Raw genomic sequence first — 13,298 nt, 5'->3', positions numbered from 1 at the left:
CCATAGAGTGCTGCCTAAAATACGTATATAATTCTTGGTCAATAATTTCCAAGTGATTACTCTTGCTTCCGCCTATACAGGACTTTGAAGGAGACCACAACTGGATCGTTGCGTTCTTTTTACCCAAGAAGAGATATGCTTACCATACAGTGGGTGCGGTGAAGGTTCACCAGAATGTTACTTGGGATCAAGATCATGCTTTATAAGGATGATTAACTAGGGGTGTATTCACCAGAGGCTAGAAGAAAGAAGGATGCAATTGAAATGTCCAAAGTTCTGACAGGGCATATCAGGCTGGGTAAGGGAGGATGTTTTCCCTGAAGTATCTAGAATCACAGTTCATTGTATTAAGAGTGAGAAAGGGAAAAATTTCATCATTTTGAGGGGCAAGAATCTGCAGAACCTCCTGTCACAGAAACCTCTGGGGGCCAAGTCATTTGAAAAGATTTGCAAAGGAGTTAGCTAGATTTCTGGAGAGTAGAGGCATTGAGGGGAAAATGATAGAATTTGGTATTAAGATAGAGAAAAAGTCATTGGTCATTCTGAATGATGGGACAGGTGTATTAGCCGCATTCTAACCCTATCCAAATGGGCATAGATGTGTTACTATCAGTATAGCCTTGAATATTTATTTTAGGCTGCTTATTGGCAATTCTGGACAATGTTTCTCACCCTCTGCATGCCACCTTGGCTGAACAGAGGAGCACTCTCAGAAATAGGCTAAGACAACTGTGCTGTTCCAAGGAGCACTATATGAGGTCATTCTTTCCCTCAGCCATTAGGCTCTATAATGAGTCAACCTATAGCAGGGGAAGTGATGACCCTATCCTGTTAGACAGCTTGAGATAACTTTTTTTTATTCTTTCATACTTCTCTTCTAATATTTGCACATTTGTGTATCTGTGCATTAGTAATGCTATGGTGACACTAATTTCCTTTGGGATCAATAAAATATCTATCTTACTGCTTTTGAGTACTTCATTAGAGGTAGTAACCCATTTAGCTTCAGTGGATAGTGAATTCAGACAATACTTCTCAGCTGGGACAAAATGTGTGAAGAGAGAATATGCTTCAGAACAAAACCTAAACGAAATACAATTACCATCATGGACAGTACACGTTGTCCTCTGGCGTCTAGCCCACCACAGCAGAGATCAGAGGAAATTCTCAACTTTTTTTGTCTTCACCATCTTTCAAAAATGTAGTCTCTATTATATATTATGCTGCGCTGCTGGTGGCAGGCAAACTTAATAGATTTCTCTACTTCTACTTCTCTATTTCTGTACTGTGGATAAAATTAACACAATAGGCTTTCCTTATCGGAATCCCAACGTTGTTTTTTTCCCCCTCTCTGGGACCGAACGTACCTTTTTAGGATGCAAGCTCAGCCTCGTGACCCCAGTGTCTCATTTCCATAAAGGCGAGGGTGGAGGCCGCGGCTGGAGCGCGGCAGCAGTCGGTAGGAATTTGTACTGAATGAAGTGCAGAAGGTTCGCTGGGTTTGATCTACGAGTGGGAGACAGTCCAAGGGCTATCACAATGATTAGCTGGAATGTAGGGGTAGTCCTGTCTCTTGCGGTAATTTCAGAAACGGCTGTCCCCCCGACACAAATTCAAATTAGCCAAGGTAAGAAAAACTTTCTGGAAACCTGCTGGAAGTTACATCTTAATGGGCACAGTTTAATGACTTTGTCAAGTCCACATGCAAGATGTTTTAAAATCTTTATATTGCGCTGAAGTAAAATGTATAATGACATTTATTCTCTTTCTTTCCTTAATCATTCCACATCAAAATAGAAAAACGAAACCAGACCGAACTCGCACGGGGAAATTGGCCAACATTTTCCTTAATTTGTAAGCGCGATAAAATGGGGAATGAAGATTTATCTTGGAAACACGTTGCAGAGTGTTCATTGGCAACAGCGCCGATAAATCTGTACATACAGTATATTAGAACAATATTTCCCAAGAATTTAGAACATCACCGTGTCGACGGTGTTCGAGACCAGTCTGGGAACTTCATGGGCTCAGGCGCCTCAGATGTCTGGCACCTCTGGGCGAATGCCTGTCGGGAAGACGCTGTATGGTGCACAGGGGATTAAAATTAGAACATTATTTTTGCGTTAATGTAATAAAGTGGTGTTTTGCATTACATATGCTCTGGTCTGACACAATAGGGAATTAACGAGGCTCACAGTCCGCTGATCAATGATGTAACTGTTATATCTCTGCAAGGATGCGCAGTGGAAGGCGATTTTAACGTTTCCTGATCATATATAGAATGTATCTTCCGGTAGTGCGTATTTAGTTATCTTCTGCTATTTTACACGGAATTGTTAATGAGTAAGTCAAATTGTTCAAACGGGTAAAAACACAGCATCATGGGAGTTAGAAACCTTTGCTATCTAGGATGAACTTCGAATGGGTAAATAGGGATCCAGTGTGGATGGAATTAGCAGGATATAACTTATAGTAAATCTCCTTGACTCATATTTGCAACCTCTATAGCTCTTTAACGTTACTTAAACTATTAATTAATAGTTTACTTAATAGTACTTAATACTTAATAGTTTAAGTAACGTTAAAGAGCTATAGAGGTTGCAAATATGAGTCAAGGAGATTTACTGTAAGTTAAAAATGCTAATGGATTTGTGATTGATCTGTGCCTTAATATGACTTAAAGTAAAAAATAAATTAGTTAATATTTGTATGGGAGATTTGGCTGCATTATTCGCAAAGAAACAGTGGGATGAACCAGATAACTGCAAGCCTGTCAGTTTAACATTAGTCATGGAGAAATTATTGGAATGTGTTTTCAGAGACAGAATGACTGAGTACTTGGTGAGTTTGAACTGATCAAAGAAAGTCAGCCTGGATTTGTGAAGGGCAGGTCACATCTCTCTAATCTGGTTGGATGCTTGGGGAAAGTCACCAGGAGAATCTCACTGAGAGTTATCTTTCGCCAATGATTCCCAGAAAGAATTCAATAAAAAGTTTGCCCTGAAGATTACAGACTTAATTGAGAGCTCACAGATTGCAAGATAACCTTTTGACATAGGTTGGCAATTGGTTGAGAGGTGTGAGCCAGAACATAAACATTAAAAGTAACAATCCCTTATTGACAAGTCTTGATAAATGGTTTGCCTAAGGTCTTTCCCTCTCAGCAGAATGTTTGAAGAACTTAGTGGGCCAAGCAGTGTCTTGTAAGTTGATGTTTCGGGTCAAGACCATGCATCAGGACAGAGAGCAGAAAGGAAACTTTGTCAGTAAAGAACTATAGAGGATTGGGAGGGGTTGAATTAAGTCAAGAGGTTGGTAGGTCAGAAGTGGAACCAGATGGGGAGAGGAGCATGGAATGCAGTGGAACAGAATGAGGCAGGTGCAGGTACACCTCTGCCTCAACTGACAGGTGCGGGAGGAGGTGAAAGCGACTGGTATTGTACCTTCTACAGTTGCAGGGTAAATGCTTAGGAGATTCATGAATGGACCAGGGACTCCCAAAGGAAGTGGTCTCTGTGGAAATAAGAAAGGTGTGGGGTGAAGATGTGACTGATCATGTTGGAATTAGCAGAAATGGCAAAGGGTGATGTACTGTTTACCAACTGGAAGGCTGAATACTCGAATGAAGCAGGGCTCCTGTTACAATGGATCCTCCTCCCCACCCCCCCCCCCCCCCTCAAAGGCTCCTTTTCCAATGCAGCTGATCTCACCAAAGGCCTGCTTTCTACTCTAGGCCCTCTGAAATGTCTTTCTCCTTCCATGAACATGGCATCCCCTCTGCCGTAGTTGATGGAACCCTCGCAGGCATTTGCTCTATTTCCTGCAAGGCTGCTTTCAACCCCTCCGTCTGGACAGAACATCAATAGGGCTCCCTTGGATTTTTCCTTCCGCCCCACCAGCCTCTGCTTCCAGCGCAGCATCCTCCACTATTTCCACCAGTTCCAATGTGATCAAACCACCCATCGTGTCTTTCCCTCTTCACTTCCTCCCAACGTCTGCTTGTACTCTCCTGCGACTCCCTGGTTCACTTACCCCACTTCTCCCTACACCCCGGCTGTTTACCTCGAGGCGCAACACCTGTCGTTTCCTCTCCTCCCTCACCGCCAAGGGACATTAAAAACCCTTCGTAGGTGAGGCAGATGTACACCTGCGCCTCTTCTGGGCTAGTCTGCCGCACTTAGTGTTTGCAATGCAGCCTCCACAACGTTTGTGAGACGAGGTATGAGCGAGCTGAGTGCCTGCACTCTGTCTGCAATAGCCGACTCGAGCATACAGTTGCATTTTCATGGAGAGGCCAAATGCAAATTAGAATAACATCTTGTATTCTCTACAGGTAGCTTACAAACCAATAGCATGAACACTGAATTTTACAATTTCAGGTAACCCACCCCCCCCCCCCCCTCACATTCTCTTCCCACACACCCTTATTCACCCTTTTTTCACTCTCCCTTCCCCCTCCCCTAACTGGTTCCACCTGCTCATCAACTCCTCTCTGTCTGGATCCACTTATCACCTACCTTTCTATATCCCACCTCCCCTGCTACAACAATATACAGGCAATATTTCGTCTTCCCTCTCAGTCATTTTGCACGATTTCCACAGATGCTGCTTGACCCTTGGTTCAGTCAACAATTCCGGCATCTTTTGTGCATCCTAGGGACCCTGGAATTCAATAAGGAGATGTGATGCATTGGTGGGTTGTCCTCACAGCAGCTAGGATTGGGATGAGCTGAATGGTGGGGTTGTTCAAATGGAATCATCTCCTTCGTTATTTACTATTTCTGAACAGCGGGAATAATGATCAATTGGAACCATTTAGAAGGCGGTGCTGTACATTGAACAGGTATGGATTAATTGCGCTGTAGCTCTTGCCATGGAAAGAGATAGCCTCATCTGTAGAGCAGTCCTACATTGGTCTCATTAGCCAACTCAGAACCCACAAAATTATAGGATATATTGATGAGTTGGGTAAGTGGGCTGAGGAATGGCAAATTGAGTTTAATTCTGATAACTGCAAGGTTTTACTTTTCTGAAAGTTTAAATCAAGATAGCATTTTCACGGTAACCATTAGAAGCCTGGGGATTGTTGTAGAAGTTCAGATACATGATTCCCTGAAAGTGGGTCACAGAGTGGTGAAGAAGGCTTTTGGCATACTTACATTCATCTGTCAAGGTGGTGAATATAGAGGATAGAAAAGCCTCATCAACAATAATGACACGGTAACGTACGGAGTGGTTGGCAGAATGGTGCGAGCACAACAACTTGAGTTTCAACATGGACAAGACTAAACAGATAAGTGTGGACTTTTGGAAGATGTAGGCTGACCGCTCCTTACTTCACATAAACGGGTACTCTTGGAGAGAATTAGGAATACCAAGTTACTGGGCGTGCACATGAAAGATGATCTCACTTAGTCCCTTGTTATCACTTCCTTAGCTAGGTAAGCACAGCAACTTCCTGGGTGGTTTCACCACCTCTCTCCCCATTTTACCCAATAGAATGTTCCCAAGAGAATCTGCAGATGCTGGAAATCCAAGCAGTCCTTACCAAAATGCTAGAGGAACTCAGCAGGCCAGGCAGCAGATAATGGAAAAGAGTAAACATGTGACGTTTTGATTGCGACCCTTTGTCAGGACTGGTTGGGGGGGAGGGTGGTGGTAGATGAGAAGTCTTTAGGTAGGGGCTATCCAGTCGGAATATAAAGTGTTGCTCCTCCAACTTGAGAGCGACACTTCACCTGTGAGCCTATCCAGTGCTCCTGGTGTGTCCTCCTGTATATCGGCGAGACCCCATGTAGTTTGGGAGACTACTTTGCTGAGTAGCTACACTCCATCTGCTGGAGGAACTGTGATCTCCCAGTGGCCACCCATTTTAGTTCTCTTTCCATTCCCATTCCAATATGTCAGGCCATGACCTCCTCTACTGCCGCGATGAAGCCACACTCGGGTCTCGGGTTGGAGGAGCAACACTTTGTATTCTGTCTGGGCAGCCTGATGGCATGAGCTTTGATTTCTCAACCTTCCAGTAATTGTTCTCCCTCTCTTCCCCTCCCCCCCCCTCCATTCCCCATCCCATTTTCCCCCTCACTTTATCTCATTACATGCTCATCCCCTCCTCTGGTGGCTCCTTTCTTCCGTGGTCTTCTGTCCTCTCCTATCAGATTTCCCCTTCTCTAGCCCTTTATCTCTTTCACTATTAACCTCACAGTTCTTTACTTCACCCTCACCCCCCTCCCAGTTTCACCTATCAATCAGCTACCATCTTTTACTCCTTCCTCCCATTCCCCCCCACCACCTTACTCTGACTTCTCATCTTCTTTGCCCCAGTCCTGATGAAGGCCAAAAACAGGCCAAAAACATTGACTGTTTACTCTTCTCAGTAGATGCTGCCTGGCCAGCTGAGCTCCTCCAGTGTTTTGTGTGTGTGTTGCAGTGGAACATTTGAGATTGTCCTGATCAGCTGGATCACTGTCTGATATGGGAATTGCCAGGCATCTGACCATTAGACCCTACAAGGGATTGCAAGGAATGTTGGGAGGATCATTGGGGTCTCTTCCACTCACCCAAGATATTTATCATGAGCACTGTGTATCCAGGACACTTGGCATTGTCAATAGTTCCTCCTATCCATCCAACAATCTTTTTGACATCCTACCATCAGGCAGGAGGTACCACAACATTAGAACAAGAACTGTTCGGATGTGAAACAGCTTTTTTGCCAGGCTACGAGACCACTGAACTCCCTGCCACCACCTAGGTCTTATCACATTTAAAACACCAGTAGCATATATTGCCTACTTTTTCCACTTGTGTCATAAATACACCTTATTCTTTGTTAATTTATTTGTGGTATTATTACCTCTTGTGTTGCATGTGTGTTGTATGTAATGTGCTCTGCCCCTTGGTCCTGAGGGATGTTGTTTCATTTGGCAGTATAAATGTATGCAGTTGATTGACGATAAACTTAAACTTGAATTTGAGAGATTGTGTTGCAGTTGGACAAGCTTTGATAAGACAGCATGGTGTATTGTGTTCAGTTTTGGTCACCCTGCTATAGGAAAAGTGGTAATAAACTGGAAGTGGAGTAAAGATCTACAGGGATGTTGCTAGGACTCGGTGGACTAAATTACAGGGAGCAGTTGGTCTTTTTTTTCCATGGAATGTCAGGGACTAAGAGATGAACTAGGGTATAAAATCACGAGGGGCATAGACAGGGTGAATGTGTTCAGTCTTTTCCCCAGACTGAGTACACCTTAGTCAAAATGCTTTGGACCAGAGGTGCTTTAGATTTTGGATTTTTTTGGAATTTGGAATAGCTTGTGATTGCCATAATTTCCAACTCTGAATATATGTGCTACCGCTAAGCAGTCTCTGTCTTGCATTTGTTCATCACACTTGTACTGAAAATGAAAATAATTACATACCATTAATGTAATGAAAATATAATGTGTTCAGGGTAACACAAGCAGCAGAGCAGATCGGGAGAATACCTGAATCAGCTGTTAAATAACAACAAACAACAGCAGACTTTCAGTCTCCATCTACGATGCTGTGTTTTGATTTAAAAAAAAGTTATGGCACAGTGTATTTTTACTTTTTTTAGGTTTAATGTAGGGTATAAAGCAATCAGCATTGTAGACTTCTAGTGTTAGACTTTCATCAGTGGTGATCTTGGCAAACTCCAATTAATTTCTCTGCTGCTTCGTGATCTGCAAACGATGCTTTATTACCACAAATCTTTCCTTAAATTTTTGTTACCAGCCTGCTGAATATTTACAATTACCTTCAATGTTCAGTTTGTCGTGATAGATCTTTGCCTATTTCATGACCAGCAAACAGTTAGGTGACATATGTTCACTCTGCTGACGAATCCACTCTTTCAATACACAATCGGGATCTTCATTTCCTACTTTCTGCAGTGTTGTTTTATTTTTCATTTAACTTCTGCTCAATAGATGTGAGGTCACTTCTCAGAACTGTCTGCCATCCTCAGAGACCTGCTCATTGCCTGGTAACCTTTCCTAGCACCTTGTGGGAGCTTCCACTTGTGAGACCAAAAAATGCTCAAAAAATGAATTCAGATTTTGGAGGCTTTGGGTTTTCAGATAAGTGGTACTCAAACCTGTGGTAGAGTCCAAAATTAGGGGGCATACTTAAGAGGGGAGAGATTTGAAAGGGATTTGAGGGGCAAGTTCTTCACTCAGGAGGATACCAAATGGAATGGGCTGCCAGTAGAAGCGGAACAGGTGATTATAATAACACATTTTAAAAGACAGTTGGACAGGTGCATGGAAAAAGGAAAGAATTAGAAGGATTGGGCCAAACATAGGTAAATGGGACTAACTCGGGTGGCGTGGCCGTGTAGTACCAGCCAGCAGGGTTCAATTCCCACCGCTGTCTGTAAGGAATTTGCATGTTCTCCACATGACTGTGTGTTTCCTCCAGGTGCTCCAGTTTGCTCCCATAGTCCAAATACATACCAATGAGTAGGTAAATTGTCCCATGATTTAGGGTTAAATCAGGGGTTGCTGAGCGGTGTGGCTCGATGTGCCAGAATAGACAGACAGACAAGTTGGTGCGAAGGGATTGTTTCTGTGCTCTCTGACTCTGTGGCCCACACCCTTGATCCTGAGAGTGCCTGAAAAGAAGTGTTCATTCATCTCAGAATAGACTTGGAAATCTGTTTACTGAATCCTAGAAAGGGAGTTAATTCCAAATGAAATTGGGGGAGATGCAAATTCAACCATTTCAAATGATAATCTATCTCTAGACCAACTGTCATATGTGTAATTGCTGCAACTGTGACTTCGTCATTGTTGATCACCACTGAGGTAGTTTAAGGATTTTTTTAAAAAATTGTAATAATTTTGGAGTTTTTTCAACATTTTGCTTTATAGTTATGAGACAGCTGCAGTAGGACACCTATTAAAGTAATGCATATGTACAAATTAGGAATAAATGAAGTTTCCAAATCTCAAATACATTTCAGCAAATAAGATTTACATAGATTTTGTGTCATGTAACCTAATAAAGTACTATAGAAGATTAGATTAGGCAATATCATTTTGTTTAGGACACAGTTTTAAGCAAGTTTTGCAAAGTAAGCACAGAGGGCAGTAAAAGGGGGGAATATGTGGGGAGAAAACTGTGAATTGGCAGATCAATATTCACTACCATGCACATCTGAGGATATTGACTCATGGCTAGTAGCCAAGACACCATGTCTGATCCTTGATGTTGTATTTCGAGCTGGCACCAGATGGTGGAGCCAGAGGACAGTTACTAAGCTCTCCAGGGACTGCCTAAGCCTCGACTTGACATAGTAGGACTAGCCGCTGGCCTGAGAATTGGTAAACCAATATTCCCTTTGCACCTGGCACTCATCTCCCTCCTGTGTAGGGTAATCCCAGACTCTAATAGCAAATGATCCCATTGTAAAGAATTGTTCAAATTTGTGGTCAGCAGTGATAGATGTGGAGGGTCTTCTTTCCAGGCAGTTTTCACCATTTCGTAGCACATTCTTTTCTACCTCCGCAGTAAAAAGCATGGTACCTTTCTTTTGTTGGTTTAAACATAAATGTTGCCAGTTTACTCCAAAAATGAAACCTTCTGAAAATTCTAACCAATGAGCATAATGCAGCCAGTTGTGGTCTTGCATACAATCTACACAACGTATCATTTTATCATTGTTAGATGTTCTCTTTTTGAGTCGTATGCAAGACCAAAACTGGCTGTATCATGCTCATTGGTTAAAATTTTCAAAAGGTTTCATTATGGATCAAAGTGGGTACATACATGCTATATGCCTTCATATTTAGAGCAGCAGAAGAAAGAAACTTTTTACTGCAGATTCATAGAAGCTGAGGTAGAAAAGCTGCTGATGGGAATCGCCATACATTTCAAAATCTTATAACCTTTAAAAAAAGGATCTTGTGCTTTCCTGGTATATATAATGAAGCCAGTTAAAGCTTTCTCGGGCTTCAAGCCGGCTACAGGAATCGACTATAACCGATATTTCAATGAGAAGCTCTGCCATTGTCCAAATTCATTACTTTCTTTTGGAGATGCTAAGTACATTGGGATGATCACAACTGGTTAGCTGATTTGTAAGATCGTAAGGAGCAGAATTAGGCCATTTGGTCCGTCAAGTCTGCCCTGCTATTCCATAATGGCTGATTTATTATCCCTCTCAACCTCATTCTCCTGCCTTCTCCCATAACCTTTGACACCTTTACAAATCAAGAGCCTATCAACCTTTGCTTTAAATATACCCACTGACATGGCCTCTGTGATGTACGGATCTATTTCTTTTATAACAATGATTTCCTCCCCCCCCCCCCACCCATCCCCGCACCCGTACTATCTATTGATCTGTTGTCCGCATATGCGCTGTTGTCCACATGTGCATTGTTCCCTCTCTCTCTCACTGCAATGTGAATACACCAGTTAAAGCCTTCTCGTGCATGCTTTTATTTCGTTGATATGTAGTTGTAAAGACGCAGCAGCCTCTGTGGCAACGAATTCCACAGAATCGTTATGGGTGACTGGCAATACATTTATATTCCTTGCTGTTACTATGCCAATGCATAAAATCAGTGAACTATGTCATGTTCCATTTTTACATCACGTAGAATTGGTGAGATTTCAACAAGGAACTCCAAACCTGAGTTTCTACACATTTGTGATATTTCTATCATTAGAGTTTCAGGATTCTTCCATAAGTGTTAATTAGTTTCTGAATTATGCTATTTTCTATGTAAACCTTAAGCTTTTAGTCTTGCCTCTAATTTGAAATGATGAATTTTAGTTCCTATATGTGCTTTCCACATACAAGGCAATGGTCATCATCATATCACACTACTTTTCCCAAAAGAGTTTTGCTATCTGAGAAAAGACAGATCACTTGTCAACAACGACGGTGGAAAACCCTTTATCAATACAACTGAATGTTTCTTTACATTCCAATCTTAATATAACAATTCACAAACACTACTATAGATATTGTATATCTCCTTTTAAGGACACTTGCCCTGCATTCTGTCCTAATCTACAGCTGTCTTGCCAGTACGTATATGTTTCTCCAGCAACTTGCTAGAGTTTCCTTGCCTGGACCAAAATGGCGTTTCACTTGAAAAAACAATATTTTAGAAAACAACTGGACGCACAAGCCCCCTCACCAACATCCCAGGCTCCAGACAGTCCTTTCAGGTGAGGCACCACTTCACCTGCGAGTCAACTGGGGTGATATACTGTATCCGGTGCTCCCGATGTGGCCATTTATACATTGGGGAGACCCACCACAGACTGGGAGACCGTTTCGCCGAACACCAGCGCTCAGTCCTCCAGCAGTGGCGGGATCTCCCTGTGGCCACAAACTTCAATTCCACAGACCGCTCCCACTCCATGTCTGTCCATGGCCTCCTCTACCGTCAAGATGAGGCCACACGCAGGTCGATGGAGCAATACCTTATCTCCCGCCTAGGTAGCCTCCTACCTGCCGGCATGAACATTCAACTCACAGACCTCCGTTGATACCCCTGCCCCCCCCTTACCCCCATCCCTATCTATTATTTTAGTCTGGTTCTCTTTCTCTCTTTCCCCCCCTCGCTATAATCTCCCCCCCAGCCCTACCTTTCTCTTTTATTTCCCATAATTCTCCACCTTCCCCCTAGCCCATTTCCCTCCAGCCTATCACTTCCCAGCTCTCTACTTTATCCCTCCCCCAACTTCTTATCCCCTTCTGACCATCCCATGTTACTTCACTCCTGATGAAGGGTTTCGGCCCAAAACGTCGTCACTACCTCCTCCCATAGATGCTGTCTGGCCTGCCGAGTTCTGCCAGCATTTTGTGTTTTTATTTATTTCCAGCAACTGCAGATTCACTTGTGGGTCTCTGACTGTTTTTTTTTCCATGGATGCTGCCTTGCTGTACTGAGTTCCTCAAGCGTTTTGTGTCATATTGCTTTGGATTTCCAGTGTCTGCAGATTTTCTCGTGTTTGTGAGTTCACTCTGCCACTCCACGCCATGATTGGCTTGACTGATTTGAAATGGCTTGATTCTTTTAACTGCTTGCTTACCATCTCTCACCTTGTATTACTGTTCCTCTTTGGCCTTCCACCCCGTCTTTCACCTTCTGTCAACCCTACTCGTTTTCTCCGCTTCTTGAAGCTTGTTATTTCTGACATTTCCCAGTTTTTAGGAGAGGACCTTGATTGGAAACACTAGCTCATTTTTCTCCAGCCTGCTTGAGCGTTTCCTGTATTTATGTAAAATAGTTAATAGCTATCCTCCGGTGCTTCTTGCCTTCTTAATGGCAGTGAAATGACCACAATTCTTGCTAAAGCTAATTTTACAATTTGTATCCAGTCTCTCCTATTTCTAACCTTTCACTCATAAAAGGATGAAAGAATTTCCAATCCAAAACAAGATGAAGTGCAATAATTTGCCTACTTGAATCCCATTGGGATACAATGTTTGAGTTCACACATTAATGTTTATTTTGGTAATCATGGTTGAATTGTCTCTGCTGCCAGAATTGAATTCAGTGTTATCTTAAATCTTGCCATATCAATATGTTTATTGTAGAATCCACTTCCCCACCCAGTAATTTATTTTTTTAATCTTTTGGTTCTAGTTGCTTGTGTCTTGAAATGTGTATGATGAGTAATCTTGACTTGCTTTTAAAATGTGATATGTTGTATTTCTTGTTATAAATTCAGCAGCAGCTGGTCACTGCTAAGTATTGTTATGGGGGTGGAAGTATACACAGTTTTGAGCGGAAAAATTTACATTGAAGAATTTATTATCTCTGACTCTTGTTTTATTTTGAAAGTATCAGGCTAATTACGCAAATATTGCATGCGCCCTGAAATTAAAGAAATCAAATCCAATTACGGCAAGCTACAAATCTAATAAAACAGGTAACTCTGGTGCAGCACTTAAACTCAACATGATTGAGAACCACTCTGTAAAATTTCATCTGATTCCTCATTAACGTTCTTCAGCAAAAAGAGCCACTATGTTGATCTGACAATAGTCCTTGGTAAAACTGCTTACTGTTACATCACCCGTCTGAACCCATCTATTTCTGATGTATATAGTTTCAAAGTTCAAAGTAAATTTATTATCAAAATATGTAAATGTCACCATATAGTACCTTGAGATTCAATTTCCTGTTGACATTCACTGTAGAACGAAGAAATACAACAGAATCAATGAAAAACTGCACACAAATGAAGATTGACAATGTGCAAAAAAGCAAACTATGCAAATAAAAAAGTTAAAAATAATAAATAAG

At 42.1% G+C, this 13,298-nt stretch overlaps 1 protein-coding gene across 2 annotated transcripts in view; it reads left to right on the top strand.

The window, feature by feature from the left end:
• The first annotated feature begins 1,416 nt into the window (after positions 1-1,416).
• The window catches only part of clec19a (C-type lectin domain containing 19A), a 47,605-nt gene continuing 35,723 nt past the window's right edge, over positions 1,417-13,298 (top strand). For both annotated transcript variants that reach the window (XM_059979386.1, XM_059979385.1), the window contains exon 1: positions 1,417-1,627. In XM_059979386.1, the coding sequence (XP_059835369.1) occupies positions 1,477-1,627 (151 nt within the window). In that variant the 5' untranslated portion in view covers positions 1,417-1,476. The remainder of the gene's footprint in view (positions 1,628-13,298) is intronic.

The sequence above is a fragment of the Hypanus sabinus genome, chromosome 9, assembly GCF_030144855.1.
Source record: "Hypanus sabinus isolate sHypSab1 chromosome 9, sHypSab1.hap1, whole genome shotgun sequence".
NCBI lineage: Eukaryota > Metazoa > Chordata > Chondrichthyes > Myliobatiformes > Dasyatidae > Hypanus > Hypanus sabinus.
This window is presented reverse-complemented; position numbering and strand designations above follow the sequence as displayed.